The sequence below is a fragment of the Amphibalanus amphitrite genome, unplaced genomic scaffold (genome assembly GCF_019059575.1).
Source record: "Amphibalanus amphitrite isolate SeventyFive unplaced genomic scaffold, NRLGWU_Aamphi_draft 001524F_arrow, whole genome shotgun sequence".
Lineage (NCBI taxonomy): Eukaryota > Metazoa > Arthropoda > Thecostraca > Balanomorpha > Balanidae > Amphibalanus > Amphibalanus amphitrite.
In genome coordinates this window covers 109677-125795 of record NW_024883017.1, presented here as the reverse complement: position 1 = coordinate 125795, position 16119 = coordinate 109677, and the positions used below count along the sequence as shown (strand labels likewise).

At 47.5% G+C, this 16119-nt stretch overlaps 1 protein-coding gene across 1 annotated transcript in view; it reads right to left on the bottom strand.

Moving 5' to 3' along the window:
- Positions 1 to 16119, bottom strand: part of LOC122373626 (protein transport protein Sec24A-like) — a gene marked incomplete at its 3' end in the record, with an annotated part of 43467 nt that overhangs the window by 22590 nt on the left and 4758 nt on the right. Inside the window, exons 4-16 of the mRNA XM_043351893.1 lie at positions 15202 to 15309; positions 10979 to 11733; positions 10342 to 10527; positions 9833 to 9921; positions 7201 to 7303; positions 6636 to 6762; positions 5708 to 5817; positions 4979 to 5116; positions 4540 to 4633; positions 3499 to 3656; positions 2731 to 2827; positions 1987 to 2115; positions 1075 to 1231 (exon numbers count right to left, since the gene is read on the bottom strand). Coding sequence (XP_043207828.1) covers positions 1075 to 1231; positions 1987 to 2115; positions 2731 to 2827; positions 3499 to 3656; positions 4540 to 4633; positions 4979 to 5116; positions 5708 to 5817; positions 6636 to 6762; positions 7201 to 7303; positions 9833 to 9921; positions 10342 to 10527; positions 10979 to 11733; positions 15202 to 15309 — 2251 coding nt within the window. The remainder of the gene's footprint in view (positions 1 to 1074; positions 1232 to 1986; positions 2116 to 2730; positions 2828 to 3498; positions 3657 to 4539; positions 4634 to 4978; positions 5117 to 5707; positions 5818 to 6635; positions 6763 to 7200; positions 7304 to 9832; positions 9922 to 10341; positions 10528 to 10978; positions 11734 to 15201; positions 15310 to 16119) is intronic.

The window sequence follows — 16119 nt, the reverse complement described above, 5'->3', positions numbered from 1 at the left end:
TATTACTGCGCCGGTGCCGCGTTCAAGTCCGGCCGCCGCCGCTCAACCGGTAAAAATGCGTCGAAAACGGTATAATTATTGCTCTGTTTCTTAGAGCCCTTGATGACTTTTTGAAAATATTTTGGGTGGATATTGATCAGAAAAGAGTGCTCTTTCAATACATTAAGGACTTATAGCCATAAGTCTACGTTATCAATATATTATGATGTTGTAAAGGTGAGCGTGCCTGTTTCACGTAAAACTCGCAATTTGTAAGCGTTTAATTAAAAAAATGTGCGAGTGAATGAGCAAAAATATATGTTTTCTGAATAGTTCAGATCCTCTTGTAGTCCGTGAAATACATCCCGTGTCATTCCAATGCATCATTTTCAAATGCCAACGTTTTTCCTGAAGTGTGTAAAAAATGCCCGTTTTCTCGAGATTAGAGGCTATTTCATTGCACGTGGTATATACCTAAGAAAAAAACTTATTGCATACGATAGGCCCATCTCTTCTGTATCCATCAATGAAAACCGCATGTCGCTGCGACTTACGGTTACCGAGATATAAGCTCGGGAAAGGAGCGCTGCAGGCCCGATTTTCGCCCGTTGGCGGTTTTCGCCGGCCACGTGTTAAGCCTATGGGAGCACCCTTTTGCACGTGCCGACGGCGCACCCCTGGACCAATCCGTCCCAAATTTTAATACAAAGGCCGCCCACGCCCACAGATTCGGCATGCCAAATTTCACGTCGCTACGCGGCGCCTTTCAGGCGCAATAAGACACATAAGACATGACGGATGGATGGAGATCGTACAGACAACTTATAAATCATAATATAGATAGAGAGGAACGGGGTTAGGTTACGAGGGTCGGGACGTAACGGAGACATATCAAAATAGAAGGAGAGCATTTCAGAAAACAGCTACAGAAAACAAATATAGCCCGGTGAAGGACTGGCTCCGGTTGTTTTTCAACAGAAAAACACAATTCTAACGAATAGTGTTGTCTAGTGAGAAAACAACCTGCGGTTATGTGCATTTTCAAAGTCTTTCTTCCTTTCATACCCACCCCCTCTCTCTCGCTCTCCCTCTTACCGAGTGCACCGTATCCTCATGACCGCCTCAAACCCGATCTTCCTGGTGAGATATCTCCTCAGTCCTCGTTCAAACGCCTCGGTCTGAGCGGGGTTGAGCTGGGTGTGAACTCCGGGGTAGTAGTGGACAGAGCCACCCGAGAACTGGCTGACGCCACCTGGGGAGAGAGAGGGGATGTTAGAGGGGGTAGAGAGGGAGAGAGAGGAGAGAGGGAGAGAGAGAGAGAGAGAGAGAGAGAGAAAGAGAGAAAGAGAGAAAGAGAGAGAGAGAGGGGGAGGGAGACAGAGGGGAGAAGGGAGACAAAATCGGAGTGCGATAAAGAGTGGAAAAAGAGCATAAGGAAGAAGGAAAAGGAGATGGATAGTACAAGAGAAAGAGAAAGAGAGAGAGAGAGAAAGAGAGAGAGAGAGAGAGAGAGAGAAAGAGAGAGAGAAAGAGAGAGAGAAAGGGAGTAGGGGAGTGATGGGGCGGGAAAGAAAGTAAGAGTTTGCCGGTTTCGCCATAGGTGTGCGACGTAAAAAGGTACAGATGAGTCAGTCAAAATTGAAGTAAGTCCATTCACTGTTGTTGACCACAACAAACACTGCTTGCCGTTTCCAGGGATATCTGAGGCAGATTTTTATACATTGAAAACGTTTCAGCCATTAAAAATGTTTTCCAGCAAAGTTCCTAGTTCCTACATATGCTAAGCGTTAAACCACATTTGAACCAGCCGACATAACTCCATCATTATAATGGGCAATGCTGACATGAAGACTAAAGAGCATGAACCTGCCATGTCCGACTCTGTCTAACCACACTAGAACCTGCCAAAACCAAAGTGACAACAGACGATAGCAATCATACCAAAAGCATCCCCCCACAACGCCCCCCCCCCCCCGGTTGCCAGATAACCCCCCCCCCCCCACTCACTCAGAGTTGCCAGATCGGTGTAGGCCGCCGCCACAGAGAACAGGTCCACAGCCACCTGCTGAGAGGAACACTCCAGGGCCAGCTTCTTGTAGAAGTCAGTGGCCGGGCCCAGGTGGGGCGACGACTGGCCTGCGGGTGATGAAAACGGGTTCTGTAATAGCATGTAGGTATACATGAAAATGGCGCTGCCGCGGTGTTAAGTGAAGTCGTGTGCGTACTACGACGACTCCTGTCACGTCATTTACGATAAAAATGCGCATTGTCCCCCATTGGTAGCGCACGCTTAGAAGTATGGCGTTCAATGACGTCAAATAAGTCATCTAAAGATCTTTAATGACACACAACGGCAGGATACACATATGTAGGTAGTAGGTACTTATTCAACGGGAATAAGTACGGGAAGTCTTCAAGATTTTTCAAAGGGAAATATTGGGCCTGTTGGGACGGAATATACGAATATGAACACAATTACGAAAACAACACAATTACGAAATTCCTGGTGTCTCACCTGCCTCTGTTCTTGGCCTGTCAGTTGTTGGGATCAGGCTCTTACCTTACCTGCCCGGTTGTTGGGGTCTCTCTCGCTATCCTTTGATGTCTCACCTGCCCGGTTGTTGGGGTCCTCTATGGCCGTCAGAGCTCTAATCTTACTTGCTCGGTTGTTGGGGTCCTCTCTGGCAGTCTCAGCTCTTATCTTACCTGCTCCGTTGTTGGAGTCTCTCTCGTTATCCCCTGTAATCTCACCTGCCCGGTTGTTGGGGTCCTCTCTGGCGGTCAGAGCCCCCGGTCCGTGAGACGGTAGTGACGCCAGGACAGCCGTGATCCGACCGCCCACTGGGTACTGTCGGAGGGAGACGAGAGTTAGTTTTACGAGCTGGGGTGAGAATGTGAAATTACACTCGACTTCTACGAGCTGGTGAGAAGTTGAAATTACACTCGATCTCTTTCCGTGCTTCCACTAGAGTAGGTAGGCGGTAGCATGTTTAGACAAGTTCTACACCAAACGCCCACATCGATACCCACCTGAAGAGACGTCCCACTCGTTCATACGTCAGCAGCAGGTGCTTTTAAACAGTTAAGATTCAGCTCCTTTTTATCCACAACTGACCACCAATCTACACTTCCCTTTTCTTCCTTAAAGAATGTACACCAGTTTTTCCCGCTTCGACCTCCTTAAACTCCCTTCCCTCCCCAAAGACTGACTACCAATTCATGCTTTCCCCTCCTACCTAAATTAAGACTGACCACTATTTTATACCCTCCCGCTTTCCTTTTACTCTTTTACTACCCTTTTACCCAAGTTTATATCCTTCGACCTCCCAGTACTCCTCTTCCTTCCCAAAAAGAGACACCTACCACTAGTTTATACCCTCCCTTCCTACCCAAAGACTGACCACTATTTTACACGCTTCCTTCCTACCCAAAGACTAACCGCAAGTTTATATCCTCCCCGTCCCCTCCCCAAAGACTGACCACTAGTTTATCCCCTCACTATTCCCCCATAACACTCACCACCAGTTTGTAGGCGGCCTGCAGTGCCGCTCCGAGGCAGCTCCGTGTATTGTGGTTCCCAGCAAACCACTCCGGGAGCTGGGTGAGCAGGTCCTGTACCAGGTCACGTGACTCGTTCAGGTTCACCAGCAGCCCGTCCGGAGACGGCGGGAACACGTCTGAGAAAAGAGATACATGGGAGTTAGGTCATGTGACTAGCTAAGGTGAGTCAACAGGCTGTCAAGGGAGGACGGAAACACGTCTACGAAAAGAGATACATGGGAGTAAGGTCACGTGACTCGGAGAGGTTTACCAGCAGGAAGTTAGGAGACGGCGGAAACACGTCTGAAAAGATACAATGGGAGTTAGGTCACGTGACTCGGCTAGGTTTACTATCAGGCCGTTCGGGGACGGCGGGAACAGATCTGAGAAAAGAGCCATATGAGAGTAAGATCACGTGAGTTGGGTAGGTTTGCCATTAGGCTGACAGGAGAAGGTGGGAACACGTCTGAAAAATGGCGCCCAATCAGTAAGATGCGGGTTGAGAGAAACCTGAGCACACTGAGAAAATAGCGCCAGGTGAGTTAGGTCATTTGACTCAGCCAGGCTTGCCAGGCTTATCTGCGACTCGGATAGGCTTATCAGAAGGTCACCAGGAAATGGTGAAAAACGTTTGAGAAAAGAGTCACATGAGAGTAAGGCCAGGCGGCTCGCTGAGGTTTGCCAAATGAGAACAATAAGTGTGTCGATAAACGTTTGAAAAACTGGGTCAAACAAGGTTACATTACATGGCGGGAACATGCTGCGAACACATTTAAAAAAAAATAGTGCAGTGAAGTGGAGGATATGATTTTACACTTTGTGGGTGGTTAGCACTGGCATTTATGAAACATGTAGACAAACAGTATGTAGCAGTTACGATCACCTACCGACTAGTCAACGACCACCATCATCCTTGGCTAGGTGAGTCCCTCGTTAATATAAAGTGGACGTTATGATTTTGGACTTAGTGCGCCTATATCAATTGGAACTAGTGAGTTTGTAGCAGTTACGATCACTTACCGTCCACATCTCCGACGACCATCATCCTCGGCTGGGTGAGACCCTCGGAGAGGTCGTAGAAGTGGACGCTGTCGTCGAACGTGATGAACCCAATCTGGGGGGAGGGGAGAAGCGGGGGAGAGATGTCAGAGGCACACATTCAACCCACAACGCTTAAATACATCATTAGCTTCTACTAAACTCACCATTACCTTATGGAGCTCAACATTTACTCACACCTAAGTCCTAACGCACTCATGCCTCACTAAAACTCACCACTTACTCCCACCCAACTCCATATCAACACCCACGACTCGCAACTAACCAACCACTAACTGGCATATAGCGAACAGCCGAACACCTTACAACCACTCATCTTTCACCCATTATCATATACACTCATATCACCCCAACCTTCACACCTAAGCCCATTCCCAACTCTTTAATTCCCCAAACTCACCTGAGTCCGTGAATCTCCCGGTAGTCTGTCCAGCTCATCCAGAAGAGTATCACAGAACACACGGAGGTACCCCGACTCCACTGCCGCGCGACTGACGTCCAGGGCAAACAGGTAGCACGACGGCTGCGGCGGCCGCACCTGGGGGACAAGTTGGGGAATGTTAGGGGAATGTTGGGGAAACAGATAGCATGGTGGCTGCGGCGGCCGCACCTGGGGAAGACGTGGGGAATGTTAGAGGAACGTGTAGCACGACGGCTGCGGCGGCCGCACCTGGGGGAAAGTAGGGGAATGTTAGGGGAATGCCAGGGAAATGGCAATACGACGTCTCCGCCGGCCGGACTTGGGGGAAAGTAGGGGAATGCTAGAGGAATAATAGGGGAACAGATAGTAGGACGGCTGCGGCGACCGCACCTGGGGGAAGAAAGGGGATTTTTGTTAGGAGAATGTAAGGGGATGTTAGGAGAATGTTTGACGAATGGTAGGGAAAGTAAGAGGAAGAAAAGGGTAGATGTTGGAAGGAACAGACAGCAGGACGCCTGTGGCGGCCAAACGTCTAGTTAGGGGAACGGATATTATAAAAGGTCGACTGAGCAGCATGGGAGGACGGGATGTCAAGAGAATAAGACAAAACACTCCGTAGCCCCTAGCAACGCAATCAAGTAAATCTTTTAACACTTCCCAACGCCCATCGCCTTCACTACCACGACGATTCAATAAGGTCGATCTTACCATGTATTCAGACGGCGCGATGAACTCTATGGTGGACGACTTGCACTCAGGCCGCCGGCTCGGGTCTCCGTAGGTCTTACTGACCGGGTCATACTGAAACTCCTCCGGTACTGGCGGCACAAACAGGTTACAGGTTACAGGTCACAGGTCAGCGGTCAGAGGGTGAGGGCCAATGGTTAACAGACAATGTACCAATGGCTAACAGTCAATGTTAACGGCCAACGGCCAATGGTTAACAAACAATGAACCAATGGCTAAAAATCAGTCAAAGTTAACGGCCAACGGCCAATTGTTAATAGTCAATGTGCCAATGGTTAAGTCATTGTCATCATAGTCATTAAGTCATCATAGTCAAGGGCAAAGGTCAATAGCCGAAACGTGATGGGTTCAGGTCAAAAGTCAGGACTGTATGGTCAATGAGTGAATGATTAACGTCAAAACAGTCAAAGACAACACACACCTCGTGAGGGTCCATAAGACGCATTATTAATATCCACTCATCTTCCCGCAATATATTATCCTTTAGTGCATTATGAGGCACACAATATCTGCACCGTTCACTGTTCACATTAATGTTACCCAGGCTAAGCGAATGTCTAGAGAATGCGATTAAAACAACTCCAACGCACGCCTCGTGGGAGCCCATTAGACGCATTATTATCCACCCATCTTCCCTTTATATCTCGGCAGGAAGGCGTCCCACTCATTCACTAAAGCCTGAAACAGACTCTTCCCACTGTCAGGAAATCCGCGCATGCGAGAGCCTATTCAAATACATGGAAGCACGTGCGCATCAATCGCACGCACCTCCCGCATCCGATTGATGCGGGAAGAATCATAATGTATCTGAATAGGCTCTCGCATACGATTTCCTGAACGCGGAAAGAGTCTGTTTCAGCCTTACCTCCCTCTCCCCTCCTCTACTTACGGTCGTTCGCTCTGTAGCAGAGGTTACACTTCCACCTCCTTTGATCGATGAAGTAGACGAACGGATTGATGTAGGTACGACAGGAGCGGCACCGCACTATTGTGTTACACTGGATCACCGGCAGAGACTGCGGAAAAGAAAGGGGCGGAGAAATGTCAGTATCAGGGTCAGATGTTGATGTTAATAAAAATCAATAACTACAAATGCATTCAGAATACATACTACCGTTTGACTTTCAAATAGACAAACAACTTCCTGTTCATAGAACCTTTATCACTGCGTAAAGTATCAACAAACACTGTAACCGTTTAAAAATCTTTTGCAATTAATCAATCACGTGTTTTCTGTTCTGCTAAGCAATCCGTGTTGCTACAGCAAAACTTAATAGAATACAATGCAAACAGAACACAACACAATACAACACAATACAACACAACACAACACAACACAACACAACACAGTATAACGAAACAAAACACAACAAAACACAGACCATTTCATTCCACTTGATATACCACAAAACACGCCACCCCGCGCCCCGTTCCAAGTCCTTTTGCAACCTCACCGGCAGGTCCTTGAACGGGTGGATGACGATGCCGAACGGCAGCCGCGACTTCTGGAGGACGCTGGACGTCTCCGGAACACGCGTCAAGGTGCAGCGGAACAGGCTGTGGAAGGTGGTGTTACACGAAGTTAGTGAGTGGTGGATAAATAAAGACAGAACTGTGGTACGATATTAAGGCTGGTAACGCTAAAACGGCAATACAATCGATCTCATAAATCGATGTTTTTAACCCGCGAGTTGCTGGGGGGGGGGGCGTTAAACGCCCCCACTTTTTTCGCCGGGCCATAGCATAAAAACGGCGCGCCGCAGGCGCGCCAAATTTTGAGTACCTGTAGGGAATTGATTGAAGTTTATTGTGACAAAGTTTCAAAAAAATCGGTCGGAAAATTTTTGAGATATCGAGGTTTTAGTGACGTCATGATTTCTGACTTTTCGAACAAAAACGGCATATGTTCAAAAAATCATATAAAATCACAAAATAGACATACAGACATGCCGTAAACGCCATTAGACTGTCAATACCATGAACAATCAAATGGCTATCTTCGATTATCCCGCGCCCCACTGGGGTCTGCGTATAACACGCCCTACGGGGGGGGGGGCTATTCATAGCCCCCCCTCCTAACTCCGAAACTACTGGGCCGATCGTCAAAATTCAAACAGCGTCTGATAGCCCCGGAAAAACTGTCGAGCGAAACCTAATTTCATTGACCTCGAGGTCACCGATGACGTCACAGGTCAAGTCAAAGTAAAAATTATTAGCATTTTGGCTTGTTCACGTTTTGGGCTCTGGCCGCCGTCTTACAAGTCAGATCAGGCTCATTTTTGGTTCACACACTCGTGAACAGATGCTCTAGATACCCTGGGGGTACCAAACTTGTACTTTGATTTTCAGGTCAAGGTCAGGTCATCACAGGTCACGAAAATATTATATCATGCGTCGGTCACGTGACACATGTTTTATGGTCCATTTAGGCCACAGATTTCGAATTTGATGACGTCTGTGTCATTCGAGGTCATTTTGAGTCGAATTTGGTCACTTTCAGATCAAAAAAGGTCAAATTTTGAAGTTATAATTTTTCAACAGAAAAGGTGTCTATTGGATGCAGTTTGAGCTCAGAAACACGATGGTGCTATTTATATTGGCGTACGATGTCAAATACGTGGCGAAAAATTGATTTTAAAAATGAATAATTGTGATTTTTTTGCAATAATGCGTATAACTTGGCCATTTTTGAAGATATTTAGCTAAAACTTGCTAGAGTTAGTCATAATAACGCATTCTATCACATATATTCCGGTTTTTTCGAAAAGTCAAAAACTTTTTGAAAAAAAATGCAAAAGTGTAAATTTTTATTTTTTCATATAAAATTTTCGAAATTTTCAAAATTTCGAAAATCCGAGATAGCAGTTTGATAGCGCAGTCTATTCTGAGTCCTCTCATGCAAAGAAATTGGATCTAGCTTAAAAACTGAGCCCTTGGGAGCGATTGCCGTGGTTCGATGTTTTGCGTCGAAATCGGCCGAACATGACGTCACTCTGACGTCATTTCCGGCCGACCTATGGTAGCTACGAAGTTCAAATTTTGACACAAGGTGTCAAATTGATGCATCCGAAGGTACTGAAAGTTTGGCGTCGATACGTCAAGCGGTTTGGAAGTTATTGCAGAAAAACGGGAGGGGGGCTATAAATAGCCCCCCCCCCCCCCCAGTGGGGCGCGGGTTATTGATTATCGTTCCGCATTTTCCAAAATCTTGAACTGAATCTTGGCAATTTCTCGTGACTACTTCACGACCATGATACATGCATTTCTTAAATTGAACTTTTTTAGCCAAACACGTACACATATGATAAAATGAATGTTACCATCGTGTTCTACGCCCCATATTACCCATAAAACATGTGTGAATATCAGTTTTGATTTTCGAGGATATGTGCCTACCGGGTTGACCTGACCTTGACCCTGACCTATGCTTGACTGACCCCTACATGGAGCTGACACTCTTGTAGGCCTTATATGATGGATTGTCACCGTTTTGACAGAGTTTATGACGAGAGGCGCCCATTGCGAAGTCCTGAAGTCCATGCTACTGAAAGCCTTATTTCAGGTGTTTGACCTGACCTTGACCCGACCTGTGACCTCAACATTCAACTTTAAAGTACTCATCTGAAGCGTCTCGTCGCGTTCTTTCGTTTGCCGCCTCGTGCGTTTCGCTGCGCCTATTGGTTCTCGAGTTATCGGCTGGGGGCGTTTAACGCCCCCCCCCCCCCCAGCAAACGGTGGGTGGCGAAATACCCCAGCAACTGCCGGGTTAACACTCAAAACGTAAATATGTAAAAACTCTTGATTTCACCGGAACTTGAGCCCGATACGCATTGTTGTGGTGTTATAATATATAGATCATGCCGTCACCGCGAATCGAGCCCACGATCCAACGATCTCCTGCCATTCCTGAGAACCGAGCCCACGAATCATCCTTACATGAATAATGCTGTTGTTATATGCCAAACAAGCTGGCGCCGTCGTCGGGAATCGAACCCACTCTAAACCACCAATCCACGTCGCAATATTCGCTAAAAGTTCGTGTCATTCCTGGGAATCGAACCCACGCTCACCGGACTGAGTACTCACTCTGGCTTGACGTTGCTGTTGTTGAGATGCTCCTGCGGCAGGACGACCTTGGGTGGCTCCAGAGGACCCGGAGGCAGAATGTGCCGCTGCTGCAGATACAAACACGTACAAACCCAGTCAGCACACAAAGGAACACGCAAACACAGAACACAAGAAATACGAATGGCTATCTACTCAATATAATTCTGACAAACATGATATGATACTATGATACATGATTCAGATGATGACACTTGTGGAATCTTTGTAATGAGCCGTGGGAAGCCAGGTAGGTAGCGGCACAACATTAGCCGGTAGCCAATAGCCATATTAGCAATTTTACAATTTGTTTAGATATCTGCTCCAAACTCAACAACTTCTGACATGACTCTTTTGTCTAAAACTCTAAAACTCATGCCACATCGTCATTATATTCCTCATCAGCAAACAAAATAATTAAATAATGACCCAAAGACTCTCAACAAAACACCCCAAAAACTCTCACCGCGCGGTGAGATTCGAACCCGTACCTGCATGAGGTCGACCGATTCTGTTCCCCAGAGCCGGTTGAATCCTCCCGAGATGACATTATGGGCAGTCTGTCTGCCTCCTGGCTGTTGCTGAGGGCCTCCCAGACCCATTTGACCCATCTGACCCGCCAGACCGGCTGCTCCGTTTACTGGGGCTGGTGGGGGAGCACCGCCGCCAAAGGCCGGCTGTGGAAGAGGGGGAGGGGGGGGGGGGGGGGGTCACGTGGGTGTCAGGTGGGAGTGTTGATTCATATGAACTTTAATCTCTGCACACTCTGATTACTCATCACTGTACCTGTGCACATATCCCCCTGTTACTGATCAATTAAACATGTCCCGGCCATCAGCCCCTCTCCATATTTATACCTTAGACATTCTCCTCTGATTATCCCTCTGTTTCTTACCTCCTTTGCTCCCTTATCCCTCTACCCCCATTAGTTTCTAATTTCTCCCAAATCCCTTCTGTCTCTTACCTCCATTTCCCTTATTCGTCCATCTCTTTTGACTCCTCATTCTCTAATCACTAAACTCCCCAATCCCTCTCCTCTCCCTCCCTGATAATTGCTCTACCCCTCCCCATTGATCCCTGCTCCTCTCCCTGCCTCTCCCTCTCCCCTCCATCCCTCTTCCTTCCTACCTGTGCCGGATAGCGCCTCTGTCCAGCCGGTCCCGGGGTTCCTCCCCCGTTCACAGCTCCATTTGACATAGGGGGCGGAGCCATCGGACCAGCACCGCCTCCCATTGGTGGAGCAGACGGCGCCGGCGGCGCTGATTGGCCGGCAGCTGATGTGGGCGGAGCCATCAGCGGAGAACGCGTCGGTGGTTGGGTGTTGCCAGTGGTGGGCGGGGCGTATGACGTAGGTGGACCAATTGATGACGTCGGAGGTCCAATTGATGACGTCGGAGGCCCATAGGATGACGTTGGAGGTCCATAAGATGATGTCGGAGGTCCAAACGATGACGTTGGAGGTCCAAACGCTGAAGTTGCGGGTTGTCCATAAGCAGAAGTGGGCGGGGCATATGCCGAAGTGGGCGGAGCGTACGCAGAAGTAGGCGGGGCAGGCCGTTGGTTGGGGCCAGGAGGTCTGAGTGGATCCCCAGCTCCTCCTTGAGTAGACGGAGGACCAGGCATGGAACCAGGCGGTCTAGAGAGACCAGGACCAGAGAGACCAAGACCAGATGGAGGACCAGGAGGTCCAGGTATGGGACCAGGCGGCCCAGGAACCTGAGAACCAGGACCTGGTGGTCTCGGGACCGACGGACTGGGCATGGGAGGACCAGGGACTGCCGGACTGCGGACCGGGGGACCACCGGGGACAGCGGGACCACCGGGGACCGCGGGACCAGGGGCCAGAGGTCGGAATGGAGATGTGTTGAACTGTCCGCCGGGACCTGTGGGGAATAAACAAACCGAGAGTTAGCTAACAGTGATCATGCATGACTGATATACATAAAGGTTGAAAAAGGTGCACAAATACACAAACGTAGGTAAAACAAACACATGTGCATACGAAAAAACATCGGTGCATACAAACACGTAGAAAAGTGTCACACAATCATATAAAAGGGTGCGCAAGGCACAGACGTCAGACACACATACAGATTACAGGCATTGGCGTACGCACAGAACACACAAAAATAAACACGGTGCGTCAACACATACTCGAACCTCCACACAATAATCAGCCCGAGCACACAGGCATAAACGTCTAGAATCAGAGACCAAACACATTGGTATACACACCGGACACCCAAAATGGTGGTCACAGGCACATACGTTAACAAAACACAGGTGAGCGCCAGGGTCAGCACATACGCGCATCGCAGTCAAATACGCAGTCACGGGCGCAGTCAAATCGATGCCCACACACAAAATGTGAAAGCATGTGTAGCCCAATGATAGATTTGCGATGGGAAAGGGGGTGTGAGGTGCATGTGCCAAGAATTTCAGTGGTGAAACTCGGTTAGACCTTGAGCAGGTGAGAATCACTGCAAACAAGTGCTGAATCACTACAGCCCTCTCCGTATCGACGCCAGAAAGTGCGTCATGTCGCTGTGTCAGTAAGTATGTCAGTACAGTGTCAGTGTCAGTGTGTCAAAGTCTGCCAGTATGCCAGTATTCAGTCTGTTATAGTGTCAGTGTCAGTGTCCGCGTCAGTATTGGTGTGAATATATCAGTATGAGTGTCAGTTCGTCAGTATGGTGTGTCATGTCAGTATGTGTCAGCATCTGTCACCCACTATCAGCACTCAGTGGCGGCTGCCGCTCCATGAAGTCCAGTTTCGGTGTGTCAGTATGTCAGTATACGTCAGTATATGTCAGTCAGTATATGTCAGTTATATGACACCCACTATCAGCGTTCAATGGCGCCTGCCGCTCCATTAAGTCCAGTTTTTGTGTGTCAGTATGTCTGTATATGTCAGTATATGTCAGTATATGTCAGTATATGCCACCCAATATCAGTACTCAATAGCAGGTCACCCCATGAGGTCCAGTTATGTCAGTATATGTCACTATATGCCGCGTCACTATGTGCCGCGCGGAAGAGTGGACACTGTGAAGCGAGGATTTCTGATTCGTCTTCCCCAGCAAGTGAACTCGCTTGTCCACAGCAGCCCCGACGCCGATTTCTTTATGCCTAGCTGCAGGCTAAGGTCGGAGATAGCCAAATTTGCTGACGACCAGGGAACATACTTAGCCAAAGGTCACTGATATAGCTCCTCGTGTAGCAACTAGCCGTTACCGGTTTTATTCTCATTGTCATTGTCATTGTCTACGCTCATTTTTCGTCTTTTTTGTCTTTTTATTTCATCCACTGTCATTCTTGCTTATACCTACACTCTTTTAGGATTTCAGGCTATTGCCTGTGCTGTTTACTTTTAGGGGATTCCGGATTTCTCATGTCAGTATACTTTTAGCCTCGCTCATTAGCCAGGTGCCTATACTTGTATATTCTCTTAGGCTTTTGCTCATGTCTTCTATATTCTTAGGCTGTTGCCTGTCGGTTTACTTTTAGGCTCTTGCCATCTTGTTAATTTATTTGGATTTTGATCAGTGTTATCACTCATATTTATTTCCATCCAGTGTGTGTGAGTGGTTGTTATTGTCAGTGTGCGACTGCATCCGTAAATGGGGCTTTGCCTGTGGACGCTATGCCAATAAATAAACAAATAAACAAATAAACTATATGTCAGAATGTCAGTAGGTACCTATGTCAGTATATGTCAGTATATGTCAGTATATGTCAGTAGATGTCAGTATATGACACCCACTATCAGCACTCAGTGGCGGCTGTCGCTCCATGAAGTCCAGTCTCGGAGTGTCAGTACAGTATGTCAGTATATGTCAGTATATGTCAGTATGACACCCACTATCAGCACTCAGTGGTGGCTGCCGCTCCATGAAGTCCAATCTCGGAGTGGCCACGGGGGTCGGTCCACGCGAAGAGCGAGTTGATGACGCCCCTGTACCGGCCACGGCACTTCATATTAGTACGGCGGTAGATACGAGCATATGACACCATTAGTATTGTATGGTGTCTATGTGTATGACGGTGTGTCAGCATTCATTCAGCATTCATTCATTCATTCATAAGGTAATCAGTATCGTATTAGGTCATATCAGTGACAAACAGATAACCGATGAATGCAAAATAATTTTAGAAAGAAAAACGTTGGATGACAAAACAACAGCTTCTCACCCATAATTGAACATCTTCTGATGATCTACTGAGAAGCACAGGTGATAATATTTCACAACGATGCTAATGAAAATACAGATATTGTACGAGTCATCCAGTGCAAGTTTTCTAGCAGATGAATGAAACGTAAATAGTTGAAGCAGCCTGCCGCTCAGCATGCAGAAAATTCGAAAGTTGGAAATTGGAAAAAGCATCACAAGCTGAAAAGACCGAACGAAAGAAATCTTCAGCGCGATTCCCCAGCCATAGCCACCCAATCTATTTGGCTACCAGCAGATAGACGAATTTTAGCTGTCCAATACAAAACAAAAAAAAAAATATTGGAAGTAAATTAATAAGTAATGAATGTTTAGCATGCGTTTAGTGTACAATTGACATGTTCCCAAATAGCATAATTTTGTGCGCGGCGCTTAGTGCGTGTAAATGTGTCATGTGCAATGAGCTTTGTGCTTCTCACGTTCACACGTGTGGATGGTGTTAACACTTCAGTTTATGTGCAAAGAACAGGTGCACTGTGCAGTGTGTGGTCTGGTGAGGAGTGTATAACACGTGTGAAATTTCTCTGCTGTGTACCGGAATCACTGGGAGTCGGAGTCAGACCACCGTGGGAACCGGAAACGACCCCGGAAACGACACCGGAAGTGTTCAGCGGAAGTCGCAGATTCCGTCCTGAGACCGTGGGAAATGGTGATTGGAAGTGACCAGTAGGCAACACAACACCTGCCTATCGTCGATCAGTACATCTCTTGTCGAAAACGCACCGTCATTAGAGAAAAGGATCATAATTATATTATAACTAAGAAACAGTCTATTGAAATTTGGTATGACAGTTTGACGTTTGTGAAAAGCGATAATGTGAACACATATATATTGCACAAACCGGTTTCGATATCACTTCATCAGTGTGCAAATATATAAATAAAACACACAAAATACAAAATACATCGAAACCGGTTTGTGCAATATATATATGTGTTCACATTATCGCTTTTCAGTCTATTGAAAAAGACGAGAAGATGCGCAGAAGCTAATAAAAAGTCGGTCCAGGCTGAAGAAACGCCATCCAGCTCTTTGTGTTTGAAGAATGCAACTAAACGACATAAATGGGTAAAAAAGAACTAGGATATCATCTGAAAACCTTTTCAGTTGGTTCTACTCACCAGTTGAACTAGGCGGTGCGCCGACACTGGCGCCACCAGCGACCGATCCCGGAGGCTGAGGTAGCGGTGGCGCTCCAGAGATGGCAGCACCAGCTGGTCTTGGCGGTGCTGTCGAAAGAGAGACCGTTTCCGGTGAAATCAGGGCCCATTCTGATAAAATACCGAACTCACCGTTCCATGCTTCTATCCTCAGGAAACTGAAATCCTTCTCCTCCACGCCGCAACCCCCCTCCGGGCTGGACAGGCAACTTTATCTCATGCGGGCTGCTCCCTTGGAGCGGCACCGCTGCTCCTGAGGGAGCGCACCCCGTAGCCGGGTGCAGTGAGTGCCTTGGGGCTGGGTGGCCTGTCCTCTGGACGGGCTCAGCCCCGGCGACTCACTAGGGTGCCTGCCCAGACCAATGTCTCCCCCTAATTCCTATCATCCTTCCGGCTCTGCAATGGTCTTGTCGACCGAAAGGGCCTAACCCAACAAAAAAAAAAAAAATACCGAACTATCCTATACACGGCATTTAATGACACATGTAATGTAACGGAACGGTGATCCCATATTGATTATTCAATGAGTGAAATCCAAGAAATCCTAAGAACATTTCCCGGATGGACGGTCATTATCTGACGTGAGCAATTTCCACCAGCACAGACTCATGAGGTGACCGACTGCGAGGCTGAGTGGACTTTCCATCGAAAAAGCTCGGTAGCCCAGACCACCAGCGACGCTGATTACTTTGTCCTAGCATCATAACACATCCCTGAAATGGTCTCATTTGACTGAAATCCCCCCCCCCTCCTTGGAAAAATCGAGAACGATTTTGCTTTAAGTTTGAATCAGCCTAATAGGAGCATGCTTCTCTGGAGTGATCATTTGAGTGACATCGTTTGAGTGGCACGGGATAATCGTTTTGGAGAGCATCGTAA